The 26789-nt window shown below is 40.2% G+C and overlaps 1 protein-coding gene across 4 annotated transcripts; it reads left to right on the top strand.

Annotated features, from left to right (window-relative positions):
* The first annotated feature begins 5247 nt into the window (after positions 1 to 5247).
* LOC129169161 (HMG box transcription factor BBX) lies at positions 5248 to 24986 on the top strand. Of its 4 annotated transcripts, none has more exons than XM_054755297.1 (13): positions 5248 to 5392; positions 11853 to 12031; positions 12152 to 12406; positions 14315 to 14516; positions 14637 to 14704; positions 15753 to 15818; positions 17438 to 18218; positions 18298 to 18430; positions 19918 to 20063; positions 20259 to 20327; positions 20580 to 20777; positions 21062 to 21248; positions 22190 to 24986. In XM_054755297.1, the coding sequence occupies exons 2-13, from the start codon at positions 11867 to 11869 to the stop codon at positions 22266 to 22268; spliced, it is 2349 nt and encodes a 782-aa protein (XP_054611272.1). In that variant the 5' UTR covers positions 5248 to 5392; positions 11853 to 11866; the 3' UTR covers positions 22269 to 24986. The 4 variants fall into 4 exon arrangements, with proteins under 4 accessions (XP_054611272.1, XP_054611273.1, XP_054611271.1 ...); XM_054755298.1 differs by having other exon boundaries at positions 12149 to 12406; positions 20583 to 20777; XM_054755296.1 differs by having other exon boundaries at positions 12149 to 12406.
* The last annotated feature ends 1803 nt before the right edge of the window (positions 24987 to 26789 follow it).

Genomic DNA, 26789 nt, shown 5'->3' with positions numbered 1-26789 from the left:
TAAACCATTAACATTACCACTACCGTTATACTCATTGTAATCCCTCAAAGGGGATACACTTGTCCCTTGCAATTTCGCTTCAAGCTATCGTGGTTTTAAAAAAAAATGTACTAAATAAATCATGTTGTTTTGTAGTTGAATACGGCCTATTATTACTAAAAAAAAACATGCATGTTTAAGCAAATGTTACATATTATTTGCCTAAATTAAGAGTTTTCAAGCATAAAAATGGCTAAATAAACTCAAATACGAATATAAGGCATTCAAAAGGTGCATTCAAAGACGTTGATGATGTGTAGTATTCTACACTGGTCACCGGGTGTCAGTAATGTTACTGTAATGTTCGGTGAGACACAAGCACCAGACTTGATCGTCGGAACAACAGGCTTTTATTGCAGGTTTGAATTATCTCACAACAGGCGCAATAATGCCCAACAAAAACACAGGCTACTGTTGCGGCTGTGACCCACGCAAAGCTGAAACTCAACTCTGAACCACCGACATCACTTCCTGTCCACCACTCACTCTGCTCCCCTAGGGAACACATTTATAGCAAAACACAAACAGAGTCTTATTTATGTTTTAAATGGCTTATTTTCTCTTACTATGTTTACAATATTGGGTAACAGGAGTAAAGGTCTCTATAGGGGTGTTATTTCATGTCTAAAGGGCTTGAATAAATTTAAAAATATTTAGAAGTACATAAACAGTTTCTATGCTTATAATATGCTATTATAAATAAGGAATTGTATTTCACGGTCGGCTATGGAACCAGTCATATATTAACCGCCCTGCAAGTTGTGACGCCGGGTTAACTGTCGAAGCTAGTGCTTCCGTTACCATACGCACTGTCGAGCCTCAGCACACAACTGTGGTGCATTCAAGAACTGCAAAACAAAGTGTGAAATCTCAACGCTTGATGAAAAAACATTATCAGTGAAGCATGAAGACATAAACATGTAAAAATTGAGGGCTTTTTAACATGCATTTGACCTTTTTAACACGTATTGATAAAGTATTACTGACTAAGGGTGAAGAACATGTGTTGACAGCTTGCTAAAATTGAGTATCAAACAGTCCAAATTCCAAAAAGGAATAACACTAAACTTTTTTTTTCCTTTGCTCTGCCCAATGCCCTTTTTTGGAGTTCCTGGGCGGAGCCAAGCACCGCTTCTGCACACCTGCATGGCATATATGCTATGCTCACTCTTGACTGCACTCAGGCGCTGGGCTATGTTCTCGTGCCTGTGTCTTTCCATGTACCATAGTCTTGGCATCTTTTGTTTGCTCCCCTTTGTTGCGTCTTTATGTTGGACTATGTACTATTTGTGGATTTTTTTTTTTTGCAACGACCTTATGTCTTTTTACCTTTTTCCATCTGTTTGTATCCACTAACTTTGTGTGCTTTTTTAAAAATAACATTTTGTATTTTTGTACCCTTGTGCTTTGGGGTCCTATTACACAGCTGTGCCACCTCGTGACATATTAAGTGAGTAAGATGCACAGTCAGTAGATCGGAGGTTCGAAACTCCGTGACCCTAATGAGAACAAGTGGTATCCAAAAAAAATGGATGACTCGATGGAATCGATTCGGGACAGCAGTTGAATGGAGCCGCCTGCATTAGTGTGTGAAGAGTGCCCTCTAACGGTTAGAGTGAGAAGCAGCATTTCATTGTCATCCTGGCGTCTGTCAAAGGCGAGGAAGAAGGTGGGAAGAAGGAAAGAAAGAAAGAAAGAAAGGGAGCGAAAGTGTTTGTTTTTTGCGTACCTCAATACAAGTAAACACATTTCAACACGTTATGTGCCTTAGCCAGGGTTCACGTTTGAGTCTCGAAATTTTGATTGAACTTTATTGATAAAAGCGCAGTAACAGTAACGGAAGTTGTCACAAAGCCACATGTTTAAAGCCAGCTTTTTTGACAGTGCTTTGATAGTTATTCGATTTTTTTCTATGAGACAAAGAAGCTGCTTGCCAAGCTTCTGAATTTTATTTGACACATTTGAGAAAGAAATTACTCATCTTAAAGATGTCATTTGAATGTCAGCCATTGTAAATAAATTTATACAAACACATTTAGAAGTGTGTGAAAAAGAAATGAGGCAAATACCAGCTTAAATTAATAGATTTAATAAACATTTAAGAAATACTAGTTGTAAAAACTGAACAGTATATGATGTAAATAAATACCATGGAAAACAAGTAACACAGCACATAAGTAAATGAATATCAGATGCAACAAGTACGACCCAAGTATTGTAAAATAATTGACGATATACCAGGTGTTCAAATAGAAAGTGACAAAAATACTATAAAATTAATTATAACACATAAAAGCGGTAAGCATTTGAGATATTGGAATTACAACTATGGATGCCGCTGCTGCTGTAACATTTGGCAAGATGGGACACTGAGAAGCCTTCTTTTGGACAGCTTGACCTGCTGCATTATCCAGAAGATGCTACTCATGTTCATTCTGTGCTTGTGTTGGCTTGTCTGATGGTACTCTGTGAGTTTGAAAAATAACCACAACCCAGTGGTTCTCAATTATCAAGCATGAATACCATGCATGCAGGTAATGCATGAAGACACTGATACTGAAAGACATGACATATCGCCCAACCCCTCGGGGTGGCGCGCCCCACTATTTGAGAAGCACTGGTATAGTATGATGGCATCGTAGACTCTCGTAGGGGATCATAACAAGATCATTCATTAAAAATGTTAAATCTACTTGACCATCGACTCAGATGGTTGTATTTTTGAGATACACGTGCAAGGTGTGGAGTGGTCATTGTGCCAGAAGCCAAGGTGGTTGCCGTGGTGGAAGCTGCTGGACTGAAATCAGTAGGAAGGGATGCTGGAACTGGACTTGGACGGGATTCCAAGTCCAGCATTGTGGAGTCCTCTTTGACTTCACAGAAGCCCTGATCTTCCTCCCTGTCATCCTCCATTTCATGTTCCTCAATTAATTGCATCGTCTCCTCTAAATCAGGTTGCAAGTCCTGCAGGGCCTGACCAGTCTGCCTGAGCAGGAACTGCACCCGTTAATGCACGAACTTGATGATGGTCTTGTTGCCAAGACACCTCTTCACGGTCCTGGTTCCACCTGAGCGGTCCTAGCCGGTAAATTTGGAAGTTTATGATGTCGGCACTTGTACCTATAAACAGTGTTTTACATTAAGTGAGTAAGTCGGTAATTAGACAAACTCTAATGTTAAGCAGACACAAAGTGTAGATGAACTAACTCTAAAAATAATGATGGATTAGATTTTGTAGTGCTTTTCAAGGCACCCAAGCGCTTCACAATAAAGTCAACCCATTAGTCATTCACTCCTCAGTCACACACTGGTGGTGGTAAACTATATCTGTATACACAGCTGCCCTGGTGTAGTCTGACCGAAACGTGGCTGCGGTCAGCCTCTCCGACCACCACTAAACATTTATTCACTCTCGTACACCAGTGTGTGGAAGCACTGGAGGCCAGGTGGGTGAAGTGTCTTGCCCAGGGACAGTGACTGGGCGGAGGGGTCGATGATCGAACCTTCCGATGTCTGGGCAACTTGCTCTACCTCCTGAGCCACTGCCGCCCTAAAGATGTAGAGCCTCTGGCACATCGGTAGATGGGTAACCCTTTTGTGAGCTCCCCTGTTTTGGTATATACTGTAGAGAAACACCTGGAATGTCCTGAATGCACTTCACATGCTTTTCCTGGACATTCCAGATGTGCTTCATCCTCTTTTGATCTATGAGAGGAACTCCCAAGTGTGTTCATGCCACCAGCCCTCGTGAAGGGTTGGTGGTCTTCACACCACAAGCTAGCGCATCTTCAGACAGTTGATGTATGACTCTCATGAGATTGGAGGACTCCATCCATACGTCTCAGCAATGACTCAAATAAGTTGTTGATAAAATCATTTGGAATGGCAAAGAATGCAGTCTTGCACTTAATGAAGATTCTTTGGTTTCATCCTCCAGGCCTCCTCCTTCATCAAATCACAAACATGCTCAACTACGTTCATGTCTGGTGACTGGGCCGGCCAATCTTGGAGCTTCTTGACCATGTTCACTATCAGGCACTTTGATGTGGAGGCTGGAGTACGAGAAGGTGTGCCATCATGCTGAAGAATTTGCCCCGTCTTGTAGTTTGGAAGGTAGGGCAACAACAGTGAGAGAGAACTAAACAATGGTGTTGCATTTGCCAAGGCCCACAGTCATTCATTCAACTCCATCCCAATCACCATAAATACTGCAGGAGACCTGTTGGAACCCGCACGAACCCAAGATTCGCCCAGAAAACAGTCAAGATTGGTGGAGAAATAGCATGGCTTGCCGTTACATCCAGTATGGGGTTGCGCAAGAGATCTGCGGAGTGCCCATTACCTCCCGAATCACAGGAGAAGGCAAATTCTTCAGCAGGATGGCGCTCCTTCTCATGCTCCACATGAACGTTCCCCATGGAGAAGAAGGTCAAGATGCTCCAGGACTGGCCAACCCAGTCACCAGACATGAACATTACTGGGCAAGTCTGGGGTTAGACGAAGGAGGGGGCTTGGAAGATGAAACCAAAGAATCTCCATGAAATGCGAGACTGCTTTCTTTGCCATTCCAGATGACTTTATCAGTTAGTTATTTGAGTCATTGCTGAAACGTATGGATGGACTGCCTGTAAAACATTTTTGAATTGAAATTATTACAAGGTTCAAATCCACCTAGCTTATCAATTTTGAGCATGCGCTACTTGCCTGTGTTACTTTTCTGGCTACTGTATTTGGTTTTGCAGCTGCAGCGTGGGTTCTCTTGACATGGTAAACTAAAATAAAGACAAAAATCACATCATTCAGTGGGCATGCAGGTAACTTCAGGGGATCAAATACATATTTTCCCTACTGCTCTGCATATACTGTTGTACAGGTATTTACTGCCATAGTGTCATATTAAAAGATTTACATTACATTTTATTTTTCCAGGTGGAATGATTATACATTTTTTATTATTATTATTATATTATACAAACATAGCCATACATTAACCAAGATATTTATCATATATAAGCAGTCCTGAGGGTTCCAGTGTATCTTCATTTGACGAGACCAATCACAATTGGCACTCATTGGATTACACAATAAGACAACAATTAAAATATTAATAAAAGATTTACACCAGTCTTTTTGGAGCTATTCTGAACAACTGCAGATTCAAAGCAAGTGTTGGTTATTTGGACGTGTCACGAGCTGTATGGTGGTTTTAATCTGGTAACAGATAACCCTGCTTCCGGTTTGTTTTAGTGGAACTTGATGCGGTTGTGTTGAACTGTTAGGTTGTGTCAATAAGTTAAAAAGGTGGACGACACCAATAATGAGAGGCCCTCGCAGCACTTGAACAGGAAAAAAGGTACGTGAGAACATGATTCGATCGCTCGTGACAGAGAACACTGTCTTTCATCCGTTTTCCGTTAAAACTCGGTCGCTAATTTATCACCCTCACAGTTGATCAAGATGAAAAATGTTATCGCCGCTTTGGAGATGATGCTTTTCCCCCCTTTGAAATGCCACCAATGGTTTTATTTGCCAAAGAACGTGATAGTATTCGCATCCATGTATTTTTATGTGACATTGTTCTCATCTATTCTCGTTACTGCTCGAAACTACCGTATAAAATTGCACAGCAACTGTTTTCTCGGTGACATGGTATAACTTGCCCTTCCTTTCGGTTGATGTCCGCATTATACATCAAATCTGCAATGTATGCAAACCAACAGTTGATAAAGTATAGAGATCACAGTTGGTCTGCTGAGTTTTGTTCGCTGCTTTTGAAGAATTCCGTGTTATCATCCTATCGCCAAAACAGTTAGCAGGCTGTAGCGTTAGCAAGCTAACTAGCTACTTTATTCCTAGTAACACGGTTATAGCAAATATTACCCACCGATGTCTGTGCCCTTACAGAATACCCCCACTTTAATTCACCAATGCCGATGTTTTTTTTACGCGGAGATTAATGCATTTCGACGACATTGTCATCGGAGAGTTTGACGGCATAAAATACTACTTTACTGTACTTGGGTTTTTCTCCTCGAAACCAAAGCAAGATGGACTCTCATTCAGCTTGTCAGTCTGTCGGAGCAAGCAAACATATTAGGTGATTATGTTGGCGAGCACTGGATGTGCAAATACGTCGCACAGGCGCCCACGAAAGTCACAAATCCCGTGATGCTACCGAACGAGAAGCTCAATGCAGACGATAACGTTGTTACCTGAGAGCTCAGCTAAATCTCTTCAGAACAGGCAGTGAGAATATACCTGCTTGGAAATACAGTAGTTGGAGGGTTTAGGCCTACACGTTTTGTTTTTATCAGATGACTGCACTACTGAAGTGAAGTACTGTATTGTCAGATAAGACAAAATGTCCCGCAGATGTTTGAGCCAATGTGATCTTGGACTGTTCAGTGTAATGCCATCTATTCCATGGTCTTGCGGAGATGACCACGTCATGCCTGATTGAGAGCAGTGTCTGTTTATTGCTCATCATTATTGCATGACAGAAATATGTTCATCACTAATGCAGTGCAATTTCTTAATTTCCTCAGGAAGTACCATTGAGACAAACACTGACATGTTCCGAAAATGTCTCAGAAGATTCCATCAATTTAGTGGTCGGTTATGTTTTTTTTTTCATGTGGTAGACATGTAGCCCTGTTTCTGCTGTATCGTACGACGAGGCAGTGATGAGCCAGTGTATGCAATAGAGGTGATAGGATTGTTTTTGTTGTGGATGAGTGACTGAGTTAATTATCATGTATCAAACTGCAAGGATGTCAGATGGAAACAAAGTGTTTGAGTTATTGGCATTGTGCCTATCTGGACAAACAGTCCACAGCATTAGAATATATTTAATTATCCAGTGGAACCCGTTGATTCTGATGCCCCTTAAACTGGCTGACTGATGTCAACATAGGCGGTTGTAGACATCCTTGAAATCAAAAGCGAAACTAACAATTGCTGGCACATTTACTTAGTGACGGGAGGATTGTGTATGGTTCTGAGGTCTGATTCAGGGGCTGGGCTGTAGGGTACAGTGGGGTTTGCCTGCTAGTTAGAGCCAGACTAAGAGAAGAGTCGCCGTACCGTGTTAGCGGCAGTGAAGTGTGGAATGCATCTTGCTGTAAGGTATACAGGTGGTCCTCGGTTTACATACGATTTCCATTCCTACACTGTGATGCAAGTTGAGTTTTGGTATTCGTTGGATATCATACCGTAATAAAAAGTAAATGCAGAAATAAAAAGATTACACATTCAATCCCAGCTCTTTTTTCAAAAGACAACCCCTTCAGTACCAGCCGTTTTAGACACTGATCTTTCAAGGCACACAGAATTGTGTCTATGGCTATATAAACATGGAACCTACCATATGAAAGATTAGGCTCCTGTCTTTCATCAGAAAAAAAAAAGTTTGTTTCTACCTTTTTCCGTTCTTTAGTGATCAGCAGTAGAACATAGGTAAGTTTCAGGAAAATATCAGTTCCTGACTAGAAAAGGGAGAAAAACAGTTTTTTGTGAAAAGATACAATTCAAGCATCAATTTCACTTTGACACAAATATTTTTTGCTCTTGTGACAGCTCAACTATCTAAACAACTAAACCAACCTAAACAACACAAAAAAGGGGTTGTTTTACATCAAAATAACAATTTATTTACAAATATAACACCGTGAACTATTTACAATTTTCACATTTGGAACTGAACTATACTCGTCCATGCTCGCTCAAGTCCTCCTCCCTGTCATGTGTGAAAGGAGAACAAATAAAACAATAAGAGTACTGCACTTAGGTATTACTGTCGCTTTCTTAGGGGCAGATGCTTTAACATGCTGAAAGATACAGTCTTCATCCTTCGTGATTGTTGTCATAGGAGAACGTTGAAATGCTCATCCGCATTTTGTAGAGGCAAAAATGTTTGTCGAAAACCAGCTCACACGAAAACTGGGGCGTTCAAAAACCAAGGTTCCGCTGTGCTGTCATGCTGTAAGTTTGAAGCTTATTTGGCACTGAACACGACGTCACTGTGCACACTACGAGTGTGACAATACCAGAATTTCAGTGGTTGATTTCCACGATACTCGATAGCACAATAAAAATAAAATAGAACCCATGTATTTTTAAATACCAACAACCTCCCAGTATATAGAAACAGTACTATACTTATAATTCTAAATATGTTCATAAGTAACAGCAATACTCAGCCATTTTACATTCAAAAGAACAGCAGTTCTTTGTACATAGAATTTTCTGCATCTGAAGGCTCAACGCCTGTGCTGTTGATTTTGTTTTTTTTCCATTTTTGTGTTGGCACTGTGATTGTAGTTAAGTGTTTCATCTAGTCACACCTGTTCATTTCACTGAGCGACGAGCTCACTGCGAGCCCAGTGCTGGTTATTGCTTGCCCAATTAAAGAGCTGCCGACTTTTCAGCAAGGTAAAGTGCCTCTCACCATCTCACCCGCACACAAAACTTTGATGTCATGTAAGGCGACCACAAAATTTGGTCCCGTGGGGACATATAATGACTGCATCATTCATTCATCTTGAGCATAGAATCTCTGACAAAATAATATTTTGGCTGTATAGCAAAGTCAAAAACAGCTTTCATACAAAATATAGATTTCAACAAGAATACAAGAATACAAGAATAATGCTTGCAGATGTCAGTATATTATGAATAACCAAAAAAAAACAGGCTGCCCTTATTCACAATTGCAGTGTCCGTGAAAATACGTTGCGATGGGACGTTTTATCTGGGTTCCAAAGTACGCATGAAACTCCTGCTTCTCAACAACTCAAGCAGAAACTGTTTTCCGAGTTGGGTACAAAATTAGTTATCACCTGCTCGATGCTTCTCTGGTTGGCAGCAACTTCAGCTGACTGTTTTTCCTCTTGGTTCGGATGGAAACGTGCTATGTGCTTTCTCATATTTGTCGTGTTCCCAAAATATTTTAGGACGAAGCTTGCATATTGTCTGGCTCTAAGAATCGATTATTTTCCACCACCCTCACTCCACACACGACTCCTACTACCTGTCGTATCGATAAGCTGAGGCACTTGCTCAAGCCATTTTTTTAAGACAGCAGGTGATTAGTCAGTGCTCACGTCAGTTCCGCCATGAATCGACACGACTCGCCAAGGGAAAAGTTGTATATTAAGTACTGACGATACCTTTTAAAAAAAACCCAAAAAACAGGCATTGATGTATTTTTTTGCGTGTTTGCATCAACTTGGCACTGAAGTATCATTTCTTGTGTCAACCCTACTGTGCACGTTTCAGTGCTGTGTAACTTAACAATAGCTCTATTGTGGGGGAACTGCTTAGTGTTCATGAGGAAGTTTACAAAACTCCCAACATGTAGACATACCTGATAAGGAACTATTTTCATAGAAATGAAATGACGAGACACTCTGTTCACGAGACAAGACGATGCAAGAGATTGTGTCTACGAGAACGAGATTTTAACTTTACTTCAAAGAAAAGTACAACGAAAAAATATGAAAGAACATATGACAATCTACTAATATAATTTCTATTGCGTTACTGTTTTCTGCACTGTGGGTGTATGCTACCAGCCCCGCATCCACCCACTGAGACAGAGACTGTATGACCAAACCAATGCACAGAATGAATCCTCTTCCTGCCTGTTTGGAGTCAGGAGATGAGGAAAACAGACACGCATGCATGCACATGGCAATGTATCGAAGCCGGCAAATTGATCAAGCTCATTTTCATTTATTGTGTGTTTAATTAATTTATCATCCCAGGCCTAGCGCCCATGATTTTTTCTTGAAAGTGAAATCTTGTCAAATTTTAATCTTGCAAGATCTTGTGACGCGAGGTCTCGTGACAACCCTAGAAATGGCCATTTTTTTGGTCGAGGAAAACGTGTAGAGTGTGTATTTCGAGTGTTCGACCGTATTACCAAAACTGACTAGAATATATTTTGTCCATAGAGAAAAGCCAACTGATAGTTATTGCGACATAAAACTTAAAAATCGATCTAAAGCCACGGCAGGCTAAGACGTGGGGTCACATTGATGACGCGTCACACACTTGCATTATTTATGGTGTTTTATTCCGCCACTTCACACGCTTTGAAAAACCAGGGCACTTACTTGAATTGCTGCATTTCCATCCATGTGATGACATAGCCACAGAACGGTCAACAAAAGTTTCTCCTCAAGCACACCCAGCCAGCATGCTCCAAGCCACTGATCGCACAGGTGTGTGCACACTGGTGCTGGAGTACCCAGCATGCCTTGCGGGTACTTTCTAAATAACAGTTAAAGTTATGTGTTGTTAGCGCTTAGTCGTTACCCACATAGAATGGTAGTTTGTTGTTGTTGTTGTTGTTGTGTGTTGACTTACCTGTTACCTGTAGCGCTGCTACTTTTTTGGTTTGTACTGGTAGTACGACTGCTGTTCTGTTTGACGACCGAAAGAAAGCCTGCAAAAGCAGTTAACTATTTATGTAGGCTATAAAAGCATTAAATGTGGACTCAACTTTAACCTAGATGACATGTGACAAACGTGTCGATTATGATGCAGGGGAAGGGATGATGGAAGTCCGAGGTTGTTTTGTACATTCGATTCTTCTTCTCAGTCCTGATGACTTATCCATATTGTAGACTACAGTGCGGACAGAGATGTGTGTACCAAATGACTGACTGCATGGCTCATTTGCATCAGAGACCAAGCTGACTCAGTGCTGTGCTCCTTGATTGCAGGCACACATGTTGGCAGGGTGTGCCAGCGGTCCACTTACGTCAAAAAAGGGTCTGTTGCCTCTGTGCATTCATCAACTGAAGTTTTTTTTCTTTTCTGGTGTGCATGCGGTTCACCTTTTTATTATTTTTGTTCTGTTAGCTTTGGAGAAGTTGTACGGAGCAGCCTTTTTTTGTATTTTAGAAAAAGACCCAACAACAACAAAAAAACGTACTTTCCGGACAATGGTCCTGCGACTTATACTCCGGAGCAACTTATGTTGTTTTTCACACTGACAGCCGCGAGAGGGCGCTCTAGGCTTGTGTGCCAGTATCTGTTACTGCTATCATTCCTGTACCACAGAAAATTTACGATGTAAACATCAACGACTTATAAGGACAACTGAGAAAGGCGGAACACAAATGCCCCCCCCAAAAGAAAATCATATTCTACAGAGTACACGCTGCAAGTGAACTAGTTATGTTATGTTGTTTAGGCTATAGTTATCAGAATAACTGTTAATATGTTACGTTAACGTACCACTAGGCATGTCACGATAACAAATTTTGCTGGTTGATAATTGTGCTACAAAATAACGACGATAGGTGATAATTTCGGCATTTTTTTTTTTTATGCCATTTTTCATAGATCATGAGGTGTAATGCACATTTGACCTTTAGATGATACTCAAGTATAGTGTACCCATGTGAGCTTCAGTTTTGGCATGGAGGTTTTGGCATGATTTTGACGCCATAGTAAACTACTATCCACAACTACGCCCGGAGCAAAAATGACCTAAGAATTTTATTTCAGCCCCAGTTACCGCGGTCTAAACGTGCGTAGTGTAACATTTCTGGGCTACAAAAGGGGCTTTACTTACTTTACTTACCCAGGTATTAGAATGTATCAGCACCTCAAACTTCCTGAAAATGTAAAAAAAAATCAAGCTGAGTATATTTAGTATATTTTTACATTGACATTGTCAGTTCATTTACATTTTTTTTTTTTATTACTGAAATGCAAGTAGAATACAAAGTGTCAGTGGAGGGTTCTGGCTTTTATATGTTTTACGTGTATGGTCTTATTGTGTACAAATATGTTGTCATTAGGTGCGGGAAATACAATGAAGGGTGAAGGAAGGCGTAAGGAGCCACCTGTTGTACGGGAGGTCACTGGAAAGCGGCCGAAACGTAAATGCCTGCAGTGGCATCCGCTGCTCTCTAAAAAGGCACTGGATTTCTCTGAGGAGGAGGAGGAGGAAGAAGAGGATGAAGAGGAGCTGAAGAAGGTGAGTCTCTCCCCCCGCCCCCCAGACTCGCCTGTGTCTATTTACTAAACCTTGATCACGTGAATGGCAAGGAAAGCATTTTGTAGTTGATATTGTATGAATTTGCTGTATTTCCAGCAGCCACTGCTGTGTGACCAGGAGCTGGTGTCTCAAGCCCAGTGTGGAGGCACACCAGAGGAAGAGGAAGAGGACTCAAATGAACAGCGGGCTCGCAGGCCAATGAATGCCTTCCTTCTCTTCTGTAAACGCCATCGCTCCCTGGTGCGACACGAACATCCTCGTTTGGACAATCGTGGGGCCACCAAGATCCTGGCTGACTGGTGGGCCGTGTTGGAACCCACGGAGAAGCAGAAATACACTGATATGGCCAAGGAGGTAGACTAACTGGTCATTTTTCACATGCATGAATGTACAGTGGATCCCCACACATTCACCATTCAGCATTCACGGCGGCGCAAATTTGCGGATTTTTGTTTTTTATCTCAAAATAGGCAGTTTTTTGCACTAAAATCTCATTCTTTGCGGTACATGTTTGTCTTTATGCTTGACTGACTTCATCTAGCGGTGGGTATTTGCACTTCGTTCAGCAGCCCTTGAACACACCAAAGTTTCTGTGAGATGCAAAAGTGAAATTATACAGTATGTAACAATCCGGCCTCAAAACTTGCGAGTTGAACGAAGTTAATTGACGATCATAAGTAGTTACTGGTAATTACAACAGGCAATCTGTGTGGTTTATGGAGGCGCCTTGGAAAAAACACCTTCTCTGACAGCTGGCTGGGACGACCCAACAAGGAGCCTCATACTACGCTATCCACTTCACAGTGAGGTGACGTAAGCGCGGTTGTTGCGGTAGCTTGTGACTCCCGATTTGTCTGTTCTATCGATCATTATCATTCATTAGTAGAGGGCTTAAACCTGGATTGTGTCTCGAGTCAACAATGGCAAATGAATAGAGAAGTGGATGGCTCTGGAGCTGAATCTAATCAAATAATTTTAGTCATAGGCCTGTCACGATAACAAATTTTGCTGGACGATAATTTTCCTACAAATTATTGTTGATAATTGATATTATTGACATTTTTTTAGACCATTTTTTTCATTAATTAATTAATGACAGTACATTTTGTCAAAAGCAATCATCTTCAATTTTTGTTTTGTCAAGTGTACTGAACATCGTAATTGGAATGTAAAGAGCTTTTAAATAAATTAAACAACTTAATAAATTAAACAAACAAAAAAACTCAACGAAAATAAAATGGGTTCTGTGTCTTTTTTGCAAAAATTGCACTGAAATAAAAATCATAACCAACAATAAAAAAATAGACCCTGTTTCTGTTAAGAAAAAAAAAACACTCCAATAAAAACAACACACACACAGTTATGTAGTGTGTGTGTGTTATGTATTGTTGAACAAATGTAAGGGGTCATATTTGAGCTGGACCACATATCTGTGGTGGCAGAGTAAAATGCAATGTTTCTGATGTCCTTCAACACGTCTTCTTTCACTTGGTTATACAGTTCAGGAATTGTTGTTTGTGACTTGTACTTGTACGTTCTCCCAGGCAATTCGTACTATCTGTCAAACATTTCTAACATTTCTCGAAATGTGGGCTTTTCAACCCTATTGAAAAATTGCATTTCTTTAGCACTATCTTGTTTCGTTTATATTTACTTTGCCGACGATTCTTATAGTTACAACGCCTCAGTAAGGGTTGGCTGTCGGGACGAAGGCTCTGCTGCACTCCTTGGGACTGTGGCATTCGGCTTGGTTGATTCACTATACTGTAGAACCAATGCGCACAAACACATGCAGAGTGAACCCTCTTGTCATCCAGCCTGTGTGGTAGATGAGGAAAACAAACATGCATACTGTACATACACATGTCAATTTATGGAGGTTTTTTTTTTTTTTTTTTTTCGATTTATCGATTATCGTGACAGGGTCACTTTTATTGCATATGTTGATCCAAAATCAGAGGAGAATGTCAGCGATAAGCTAGCAGGAGAGTTTCGAGGGGGAGAAGTGAGTCGTGTGTCAAAATGGGCTTATCAATTATTCACAGATTTTTATTTTATTTTTTTCATTCGCTGGCAGGCTATGAACGGAACACCCACGAAAAGAGGGGATCGACTGTACAGTTCAATATTTGCACATACAACTTTTATGTTTGTAATGCAGCAAGACCGTATGCCAAATTTTTGGACCAAATCATGAATCGTTTTTATTCGTTTTTATCTGCCCTTCATATTTAATCTTATCCAGAATGTTTGTCATTTCAGTACAAAGAGGCCTTCATGAAGGCAAACCCAGGCTATAAATGGTGTCCTACCACCAGCAAACCAGTTAAGAGTTCTTCATGTCAAACAGTTTGTAATCCTCGCAAAAAAGTGTGGTCCTGCACTTCAAACACATCCAAGGACTCGCCCACTGCCAAAAACATGCCCAAAACTGATGTCCCACAACTGAACTTTGCTATGGCTGGTATGTATAAAGAAAGTGTTTGTTTTCCTATATATGTGTGTGTGTGTGTGTGTGTGTGTGTGTGTGTGTGTGTGTGTGTTGAACATGGCATGTTTTGCTACCTATGTCTGTCATTATTAGATCCTACTAAGATGGGAGGCCTCAGCATGCTGCTGTTAGCCGGTGAACATGCCCTTACAAACAGAGAGGTAAGCCACCTTCGACTGGATCCTTTTTGTCCACGCTTGTCATTCTGGAAAGCAATCAGTGTGTTTCAATTAACGTATGAGCTAAATACATGCTTAGCAGCCATTTTGAGTCATCAAAACGGCAACTTAAATAGTGCACAAAGATTGTTTTTTTCATAAACATCTCATTCATAAAATGTACATTGGAACCTTTGTTAGCGTCATTCATTCGTTCCAGAAGGTCTGACTCTAACCGGAACAAAATCAATTTTTCCCTGTAAGAAATAATGTGAATCATATCAATCCGTTCCAGAATGTTAAAAATTAGCACAAAACACATTTTTATAGTTTTGCAATTATAGTTTAAAATGCAGAAAACAATTTGAAATGCATAGAAATAAATATAAATGATGACTGAAAGGGATAAACGAACATGTAAGGTTACTTTTACCTTGTGTTGCTTGATCTCGCTGCCAGTGTGTCTTTGGGAACTGTCACGTCTTCAATGAAGGCGTTCAATTATCCCTTTCATTTGTCATTTATAAGCATTTGGAATTGTTTAATGCAGGAAAAACTATACTTACCTAGGTTATGTTTTTGCTGGCGTTTATCTGTCTGTGTTCAAAATAACTTGAAAAGTTCTGAATGGATTTGGATGACATTTTCAGGAATTGTCAGAAATGGGATAGAGAACAACTCATTAAATTTTGAGGGTGATCCAAAACTCAATGTTTCCAAAATTCACCCTTTTCTCAACAAGTAATTATTATTACCTGCTACTACTAAACATCAAAATAACAATGTATTCACAAATATAACACCATGAACTATTTACAATTTTCACATTCGGAACTGAAAACTATGTGTGTGCACGCTTTAAAATTTCCCTACAATGCGTAACCTTCTGCACGCTACACTCCTCCACGCTCTCTCACGTTCTCCTTCCTGTCATGTGTGATTTTTTTCCCTTCACTTGGTCCATGCTGAGCTCTTACTAAAAAACTAGTAAACTAGCATAGTTCACTAGTTTATATTTTAACAATATGGTCTACTTGATTTCTCTTGACAGTCATCTGTGTCTGTGGCATCTGACAGAAAAGCATGCAGACAGTCAGCTCTCTTTCAGCTTGCAGAGGTGAGTTTGTTAACTTGGTGTGTATGCAGCCTACTTTATATCTTCATTCTCCTAATGGGGACATGTGGTGTCATTCCCAGGTAAAGCTATTTTCTGATGTGTCTAGTAGTAATCAAGCATATGCAGGTGATCCTCGGTTTACGGCATTCCGAGTATGACGTTTCGTGGTTACGTACAAACTGTCAAATTATTAATCGTCTAGACAAAAAGAAAAAGAGCTGGTTATGTTGGCACAGTGAAGTAATACGTAGGCGGATTAATACCTTGGCAGGCTGTTAGAGAAAACGCATAGTTGCTTTGTTACACTGCTCTTTTTAGTTACCGATTTAACATCAACCTCCGTTGTGTCTCCCAAGGCGCTCAGGCAGACTTGTGAAAGTGAAGTTAGACATCATTAGACGCTCAGTGGAGAAGTCAACATCGGCTGCATACTTGGTCGAAGCTGCTGAAACACTGCGGCCATCATCAAGGATGCAGATGACATTCTTGAACATGTGACAGGATCTACTTCCATAAAAGCAACATTGATAACTAATCAGAGTCGTGGTCTCATTATTGAGATAAACACGACTCTCCCTCCTTGTAACGCTAAGTGTTACAAGTGACAACCTCAGCGATAAAACGTTATTCTGTCTAAGTTTAATTCTTTTACGTAATATTTTATGTCCTTCATATGTTCTGTGTATATTGTGAGTGGCTTAGGAGTTAATTTAGGTATAATTTAGATTCAAAATCCAAATTTCACCAAAACTCGACTGACATGAGTGTGCCTCAATTAAACTCCTAAGTCACTCACACTGTACACAGAACACATGGACATACAGTATAAAATACAGTAATAAAAGAATTAAACGGAACAGTAATAGAAAGAGAACAACTCCTTACTTTTATCCCTGTGGTTGTCTAGCAGGCCTTCCTACCTTCTTAAAATATTGTCCCACGCTAGTCCTCAACCTTTTCTTCTCCTCCCAGATCTCCTTGTAACAGCACACAGAATCCACAACCCCTTCTAGCATTCATTACCATTCAATATCCATTCAATAATCTTTATCCTCAATGATGGTCGTGACAGTTGAGCGGTTGGTACCAAATGAGTGACCAGTATTGGTGGGTGTGTCTCCTCTCTCTGAGCTTCTACAATGTTCATTTTCACTTCCATAGTGATTTCTTTCCTTTTCCTTGTCACACTGCCACATGGGGACATAATGAAGTCCAAAAAGTGAGCTAATAGGAGGTGTTTTTCTTCCTCATTGTTGTTTATCTGTGCAGGCAAACACTGTATTTACCGCCCCCAGCGCGAGGCACTGCATTCTTATGCTGCACCTGGTGTGTGTGTTCATCCGCCGGTGCGTGCTATAACTATTTCTCAAGTGAACCTCATCTTGACAGACCTGAATTATGTTTTTAATAAATTTATGGGAGCACCTTCATTTAAAAACAAAATGTCGTAACACGGAACGCCGTAAACTGATGACCACCTGTACACATTATATACATTTGTGGTTATAGCTATTGTTTAAGAGTTCTAATAAAACATGAAATTATGACTAAAAGATATGCTAAAAATACACCTAAATTGCTGTGGAATGATATCATTTTTTTGACTTTTTTCTGTTAAGATGTGTTTAGCGTCTGAAGCTGGCAAGATGGACACATTGGTTTCTCAGCCGGGAAACGGATCATCTGCAGCCTCTATACAACAAACTAAGGAAAAGCTTTTGGTAAAAGAGGAGAACCTGGACACTGTTGGTTGCCTTGTCTCCTCTAACACGATAACACCTTCCATCTCTGCTACTTTGACTAAGAACATTTCCTCCGAACTTAGCCAAAGTCAATGTGTCAAAAAGAAGAACACGAAAGACGAGACGAAAGAGGAGGTTGTGTTCAATGACGGTAACGAAACTCTATGTTCCGCCAAAAAAGTCCTCAAAAAGCGTAGCGATGCAGAGTCAAATGTGGATAATGTTGCCTGTGAAATTGAAACAGTAGCTAAAGGTCTCTGGAGGGATTCGAAGGAGCCCAAGTCAAAAATCCTGAATGTCTCGGGTGGGTCTTGTTCGCCTAAAAAGAAGAGTAAGCCCAAAATGAAGACTGCCATCAAAGACCAAGAGGAGCTGGATGATGAGAGTATTTACATGAGTCCTAAGACAGAAACCGAAGAAACAAGCATAGGAAGCACAGACGTTCAGGGCAGCATGGAGAAATGCCAAGACGTCCCCTCCAGTGCTTCACCGGTGAGGCTCAAAGAAGACAACGATAGGAGCGAGAGGCCCATCGAAGCAGAGTCCATCCCAGAGATCCGTGGTGCAAGGAAATCTGAGAGGACCTGCAAAGGTGCCTTGTACAAGACCCTTGTTTCTGAAGGAATGCTGACCTCGCTGAGAGCCAACCTTGACCGTGGTATTTACTTTTTCACAAATCCAATGTGTTCACAATTTCTAGTTGGACAACGTCAATTAAATCCTTGCTCTATCTCTAGGTAAAAGAGGTGCATTTCGTGCTTCTGAACATGAAGCAAACTGGGGCGATAATAGCTGGACAGTTTCCCAAATGGCACCTAATAACACCAAGAGACTGAAAAAGGCGAAGTCCAAAGATGACTCTTCACAAGGGTGAGTCCCATCATCCTATTCATCTATTTATCTTAGTGTTGTTTTTGGCTGCCATTTTATTTTTAGTCGTAGTCGTAGCCTTTTAGGCGAAAATGCTTCTTGTTTTAGTCACATTTTAGTTTCTAGTCAGTTCTACTGTATATGTGGTAGTTTTAGTCGCCGAAAGCTTAAAACGTTTTAGTTGACAAAACTAAAAACCTTATGTTTTGTTTTGTTCTTTCTTTTTTTCTTTTCTTTTTCGTTCATTATGCACTTTTTTGTTTACACAGGATGTTTTTTTTGTCTACAGGATGTTTGTTTGTTTGTTTATTATACTGTGTTTATATATTTTTTGTTTATAGTATGTTTTTTCGTTTCCAGGATATGTATTTCGTTTTATACATGTTTTAAGGCTGTAAAACCCCTCACCACACACTTTCTACACTTTTCTCAGACAGGCATTAACATTTTCTCACATTTCTCTCGTTTAAACACTCTCAAAGTTCAAACCTGACCGTGCGTCTTCGGCTTCGTCCTGGTGCTGCTCTGCTCTAGCGTCTTTTTCTTTCGCTGAAGCCCTTGGTGCAGGTGTCTTTTACCGAGTGAAGAACATAGTTATGGGTTGTTGTTGGCGCCCTTTTTTTTCCTTCTAGGCCAGAATATTCTGATAAACAGAATATTTGAGAACTGTAATGAACAAAACATCAGAGGGTCCCATTCTTGTGCAGCTCACTGAAGTTCATTGGCCTTTCTCACAATGGTTGCCAAGCGATCAAGTGTTAGTCCATCCTCCTCGTCTTTATCAACACTTGTGTCCTCTTCTTCCTCATCCTCGCTTGGTGGCTTCGTCATCTCTGCCAGGTCTTCATCAGTCAGTGGTTGTGAGTGGGCATCAATCAGGGCATTAATGTCATCAGGACTCATATCATTAAAGCATTAAAGTCATATCGTCGACATTGTGAGTTTTGTCAGGGAGAAAACTTGCCTACAGCACTATAGAGCCACACTGCTAGCAATCGAACAATTATGTAAATTAGTCAGTCCCTACAGTCCTTTAGCCAATCGGACGCAGAACACAATGTGTGTTCTCCCTTAGCGAATCAGGACGCAGAACACAATGAACACCAAAAAAAAAGCATGGTACACTGTAAAAAAAAATTGCATACAAAAAAAAACCCTCCTGTGTAACAGCGAGTCCGTGTAAAGTGAACGGCGTTGTAGCGAGGGAACGCTGTATATACTGACCTCCACTGGCAACCAATGGTTTTGTTAGTGGTAGATCTTGGCAACTTGATCATTTTAAAAGTAGCTCGCAGGCTGAAAAGTGTGAGCACCTCGGATCTATAATAACGATGACAAAGTATCGGAGCGGAACTCGAAATCGTGAGGCCAGAATAGTTGATCAAGGACATGTCTACTGAGAATACAATGACTGGGATGAATGAGAAACTTGAAAGGCATGTTACAGTATATGGTCATTCATGTCAACTCTGATCTCACCTTATCAGACAACTTGAAGAAGAATTCGAAAAGAAATTCAACAGCCTGCCACAGTATAATCCAAATACTTTTGATAAGAAGGGGTCTGTTGTCACAAAGAGGAAGAAGATGGATTGCTCTTCTCCACAGGAGGAAACTTCTAAAACAGGCAAAGGTGAGGAAATGCAATGAATATCTTGCCAGTGTTCTCCCAACTCATGCGTGGCTCAATTTATAAATGCATGTTCTCCACTTTTGTGTTGTTCAGGAGCAGTTTATTAATTTGTTCTCAAAGGCATTTTGTGGACTCCATAACATAGCATTTCCATGTTCTTTTTCTGTTTGTTTTTGCTTTGTTGTTCTGCATTAGGACCATCACAGAAAAAGACTTCATTCCACAAGATTGTTAGGAAGCACAAACACTCAAAGAAGAAAGCAGGTGCAGTAGAAAAATGTCATCTAGAATGTTAATATTCCTCAAACATAAAACTTCATCAAGACAGTGACTGGATTTTAGGTCATTTTGTTGCGTACTTTCAAATGTTTAGGTAACACAAACACCATCAAGTTAATCAAGAAGGCTCAATAGTGACTTTGCTCATTGTTAAGAGAATTAAACAGTTCATCAATATGAATTCCTGTAATTGTGTAGCTGTCAAATGGAAGTTTCTAATGAGGCTCTTTTTAACAGCAGTGGGACAGAAGGATTCCACCGTATCGATTTGCGTTTCGAAAGACAAATCATGTGCCCCCAGTGCCATAATGTGCCCAGATGTGCAGGGCACCACCTGTGTGGACATGCTGGTTGGAAGCCAGAAGAGGAAGGCAAGGAAGACAAAGATCACTCACTTACTCCGCATGACAAACGGCAGTGCATCTCAGTTTGAGGGTAAGTGTTAGGGTAAATTCTCTTTGCCATCTTTCATCATCTCACCTGCCTTACTGCCTCACTTGCGCGCCATTATCATTATCAGCGGAAAAACCGATACCAATATGACCCGATCTCATTTTATGCCAATCATCGGACATCCCTAATTGGTGTCGTTGTAAAACCTGTCATTAAATCTTCTCATTAGCCGCTGAAAGGCTGGCTCGATGCTGTCAAAGCTCATATTAGCAGGCAATGAATGAATAACAGAGTTTGCTGGAAATAGTTTTGTTTTTGTTTTGCAGATGACAAAATGATGGATTTAAACCAGGTGCAGGAGAAGAAGCCATTACCCCAACTGACTGTATGCCATGAACAAGGGTACTACAGTGATTCCAGACCAGTGGAGATGGGCACTGGAACTCAGGAGCTACCTGCTTTCTTCAGTCTAGCTGCACTTGCTGAAGTAGCAGCCATGGAAAATGTTCACAGGTAGGAAGTCATCTTAGCATAATGCTATTGTTTTTCAGTAATTGATGGTTTAATGTACTTCCACTTCTTATATGACTCTTACCATATTTTCTGGACAATAAGTCGCTTCAGTGTATAAAAAAATTGTCGCACTGGACTATAAGTCATTTCCCCGCATTTATTATCGAGTTATCATCAGAGGGAGCTTTTTTTTATTATTATTTTTTAAAGGAGTACCTTGGTGCCATTCCTCACAACATTAAATTCAGAGAAGAAGATGAAGCTAGAGCGAGGTAGCAATGTTTACACCAACAAGGACACTAACTAAAACCACAGAAGCTTAAATAAGTCAATTGTTTTTAAATATATAGATACAATATAAACATACCTGTTCAATAAATGTCAGAATGGTCTTGAAGAAGACGCCTTTAATCCGTGACATGACGCCTGGACGCATCCCGGTGTGTAGAAACATTTCAAACAATTATATTTTAACACCACAACTTTTTACATTTTTGTATTCACAAAGGAATTAAAATAGACTGAAAATCACACACGTCAGTGACTGACACGGCAGCTACTATCTCCAAGCGACACATAATTACTGTCCTAATTGGACATTTCTAAAGCCAGACAGCTATCAAATAATTATGGTTGCACATTACTTACAGACACAGTTTCCAAGGGAGAAGCGTATTAGAAAGTATACTGTGTCTGGTTTGGTCTGTGTCATTTAATTTGTATGCCTTAACTGTGTCACAAGCTCAAATAATTAATCATTGTGGCCAAGTCGCAGGCAGGCAAACTATGGGGGCGGAAAAAAAGTGTGACTTATAGTCCGGAAAATACGGTAATCACACATGTGCAAACAGTTGTAAAGTAAATATAAAAGTAAATATTCTGCAACTCAGCTTCTAGTCAGGTCGTAAGTCTAATTTGTCTAATTTGATGTCCTGTTTCAGAGGCCAGAAGGGCTTGGTTGAGAGTCAGAAGAGAGAGCTAACCCAAGCTCCTGTCCTCATCTTTTGCGCTGATCAGTGAAACTTTGCTGCTGTCGAGGAAAGCTACGTGGACCATGGCAGCATTTTTTGTGTGTGTGTGTGGCAAGCTCGCTTTACAGGAATTCAGTGTGTGAATTCCGTTGATCTGGTTCCGGGTGGAGGAAAGTGACCCTGTCCTTTTTCTTCCCCAACCTTGTTCCACTCTTTGTGGTTCCTGCAAGCCTTTGGAAAGAGGTAGAATGCTTTTCCTCTTACCCCTTTAGATACTGTAACTGGGTCTGCCGAAGAGCCACGCTGTACTGTATGTTGGTTACACGAAGAGATTATTGTCAGGGTTTTACTTTTACAGTGGCCTTTATGAGGGTCAAAGGTTGCTTTTTAAAACGTAATGCAAGTTTAAAAAAAAAAAAAAAAAAAAGGCGAAGGTTTTGCGAACATTTTTACCTCACACAAAACTTTCTTTGATAGAATGAGATGTCCCATCAATGCTACTGTTCTAGGCTTTAACTCTAAATCCCGTTACTTTAGTTTTGGCTGTAGTACACTATTATGATGTACTTTAAAAATGAAGGAACCTTATGGATGGCATGTACATACTGTAAGACAGTATGCTGTCACTATAAAAAAATTGACTTTTTAAATGAATTCACCTGCGCGTATTGTGCGCATTTGAACTAGGGTTATTTATCGCTGAAGGTGTCGGGCTCCTCCTCTTCCCTTGTCCCCACCAACATCGCCTACTTACAGTAGAGACAGTAGGCCAGTATCAAAATGACCCGCTTGTGATGCAAAAAGTGATATTATAGCTTTAAAGCTCATATTCACTATGTTCCTTAGTGTTTTGCATTGCAGGGTTTGTGTAAACATTTTTGAATGACGGAATGCATATTTTGTCAATATTTCATATTATTCCACTTTGCGTAGCATTTAGAGAGACAAATCAATAGTGTGTACATTTACAATAAGCATCATTGTGGGTTGTTTATCATATAAACCTTGCACTACTTTGTCGCTGCAGGTAATCTTGAAAAGGGTTCTAAAATCCCTTGTCTCAACCAGACAGGGTTTGTATGCCACATCCTGTCTCAGAATGACTGAATACTTAATACGTGCTTCAACATTATACGCCAATGGAGTCTAAAGTGGATGCCTTCTGTTTAAAATGTTTTATACATGGAGATAAAGACATGGACCAGCTGTGCATCAGACATCACATTTAGTGGAAAAAAATGTATTTCATGTGATGGCCGGTGTTGGACAAATTACTTTAAAAAAGTAATTAGTTATAGTTACTTCTTGCTTTCCCCAAAAGGTGTTTGAATTAGTAACAAATTTAGTCCTTCATAAATATAATTAGTAAAGCGTTACTTTAAAAACAAAAACCAAAAAAAAAACCCTTCAAATATGTAAAATAATTTGCATAGCGACCAATAGCTAGATTGTGGCTGATCTTGTGACTTGCAGTTCTCTACCAAAACGCTAGGAGGCAGCGTTTTCCTGAGCGTGAACAACCACAACTCTTGTTGACTAGCTGTTTAGCTTCCTGTGTAGTCGTAGTGAACAATGGCGACGAAGGCGACATCCAGGCAGATATCAGTGCAGAGTTACGCACAACATTTCACTGTCGGTGACTAACGTAGGAAGTGGGAATAAATTATATTACCCGTTACTGGAAATCAGTAACTGTGGTATTTTTACTGATGATGGCCCATATTTGTACCATCCATCCGTCCAGTTTCTATCACTTATCCTGTTGAGCGACACAGGGAGCTGGAGCCTATCCATGGCGGACTACACAGTGGACTGGTCGCCAGTCCATAACAGGACACACAGAGACAGACAATTCACACTCATGTTCACACCGTCACTGAGTGGGGACTGAACCCCCTCCCCCGCAACCACTACACCATCAGTGACCCGTCTGTACATCACTTAGTAGACTATAATTGAAGTTTTTGTTTTGTGCTTTTGACTTTTTCCTGTTCATTCGTCATGCATCATTCCATTTCTGTGCTGACACATTGGGCATACACAGGACATTTCAACTGTAGCTGAGGGAAAAATCACAAAGGAATGCCACTGAGCTGCAGAATTGTCGTCTTCCCAAGAGTTGTTACAACCTGAAAGAGCTTTCACCTGTTAAGACTCCCTAGCAATACTCCTCACTTATGTACCCGTTGGCTCATTTCTTTAGGCCAATACGTAATTGAACACATTTTTGACTCAGTCCCATGTAAACGTTTAGAATGCTTTTATTGACTGTGTTTGCATTTATAACTACAGTAGTCATTTGCTTGGAACTAAAGTACTTTTCCTAAGGTCACGTTTACTTCTTCATTAAGATTGTCACAAAAGGTCAAGCTTGGTGTTTTAAGTGCGTTATTTGTGTCAAGCTTGAGGCTGCAGTTCTTCTCAGAATTTGCCCATAAAATCTCATACACTATCTGCAAGGTTTCAAATAGGTTAATAACGTCATTCTAATATATTGTGTGTTTTAGCTACTATATATATATCTACTGTATATCCCCTGCATTTTGTAATGACCTTCTTACAAACACATTCCAGAATTTTGTAGGTTTATTTAAATGGAGATCAACTCAATCTAACACCCAGCAAAAGAATATTACCTAAAGGTATTTGATTGAGTGAAAGAAGTATTTGAGAAAACCAAGCAAAGAGGGCAGACGTTTCTTGTACCTTTCACACACCTTAAGAGGAATTTTAGTCAGCTCTTTTTTTTTTTTTTTTTTTTAATAAATACTCTCAAAATCTTGATGGTTTTGAGGCTGTCGCTTGGCAACTCCATCCACAGATTTTCAATACAGTTAAGGTCCGGGGAGTTAGTCTTAAGCCACGCCGGGGTCTTAATGTTCTTTGTTTGAAGCCACTCCTTTGTTGCCTTAGCTGTATTTTGGGTCAACGTCACGCTAGAAGATCCATCTACGACCGATCTTTTAGTGTTCCGGCTTAGCGTAACGGATGCCAGCCTGTGAGGCTGTGCAAGTGTACGTTGGTAAACCTCACTCCCTCTGCCTTGAGAGCTGCGCTGAACACGCGGTCGACAGTCCGGGCTTTTGGCCGTGTGGTCAGCGCTCTCGTCTCCCATTGCGAAGGTCCGGTGTTCGAGCCCCGGATTGGGCAATGTGAAGCAGGCGGGTTACATTAGCCCAGGAGGTTCTCATTCAAGATTCTACGGTACTTGCCCCCCTTAGTCTTCCCCCGAAATATTTGCTTATATAAAGTGAAATTATTTTCAAATTGCCAAAGAAAAGGGAATTTTAAAATGGAAATCAATTTTCAGCAAGCAAAACCTTTTTTTTCTAGATATATAAATATGCAGGCAGGTGTCGCTATCACTCTTTTGATTGGAATGGGACTCCTTCAGTTTTTGATGTAAAAGGGCATCACTGAATGCTTTTTGTAATATACAGTATTTGCACCTTATACCCAACCCAAATATGAATATGTTGAAGTAAGTATATAATTTTACCTACTCTACAGAAATTGTGCATATAAGTATTATACTTGTGAGAATTACTTCCATAAAATAGCCATAAACTCTTATAAAGCCTTCTCCTCGCATTTTATATGTAGAAAACAAGTTTATATAAAGTCGGAATTACTATATTCATGACCTGAAATGACGAAATGACCCTTTTGTGCTAGTACTGTCTTCTTGAATGTAGTCATTTTTACCTGTATTTTTCTAATTCAATCTTGATTGTACTGTGCTATTCTATGAAGGTATAGTGATTAGAGGGTGCGTAGTTTGACAACCAACATTGCTTGCAGCAAGATAGCTGCAGAGGTTTGAAATCAGTAGTAGAGGTGTCCGGGGGGGTGGGCTAAATCACACTGTGTGTGTGCGTGTATGTGCTGTTTTAATGGGGTTTTTTTCCTTTTGCAGTATAAATGGAGTTGGTTCAGGTCTGTTTATATGGCTGTGACACATCTGCAATTAGAATAACAATGCTTGAGGGCAACATTATTTATTACTGCTTTTTATAGGTTTAGTATCATTAAAAATTAGATATATGATTCTATCTTCCGTTTTTTTGTAACAGACATTAACAGTCCATATTTGTTTTCCAAGAGAGTGTGCAGTATGTCAACACAGAATGCAGATTTAAAGAAAATCACAAAGTTAATGAATTGATTTTGTATTTGAGTGAAGTAATTGATCCTCAAGCAAAACATGGACTTGGACAAACCTTTGTTGGCGAGCACAAGAGGTCAGATGATTGTTGTAGTTGGTCACCAAGGTTGCACACATCTCACGAGGCATTATAGTCCACTCCTCTCTACAGATGCTCTCCAAATCCTGGAGGTTTTGAAGTTTCAACTCGTTGAACAGATTTTCGATGGAATTAAGGTCCGGACGCTGACTCGGCCACTCCAGGATTGTACACATACTGTATACATACAGTATATGTATAATATGGCAACTTTCTTTCATTCAAATAAGAGAATAAGGGCAGTCTTGACTATCTGTGTTGTCACATCACTAACCCAAGAAACCGTGATGAATACTCCTATTTTATAAGTATTGATATTTATAAGA

The sequence above is a fragment of the Dunckerocampus dactyliophorus genome, chromosome 16 (genome assembly GCF_027744805.1).
Source record: "Dunckerocampus dactyliophorus isolate RoL2022-P2 chromosome 16, RoL_Ddac_1.1, whole genome shotgun sequence".
NCBI classification, from domain to species: domain Eukaryota; kingdom Metazoa; phylum Chordata; class Actinopteri; order Syngnathiformes; family Syngnathidae; genus Dunckerocampus; species Dunckerocampus dactyliophorus.
Note: the sequence above shows the minus strand (reverse complement) of the source record. Positions and strands in the feature narration are given on the sequence as shown.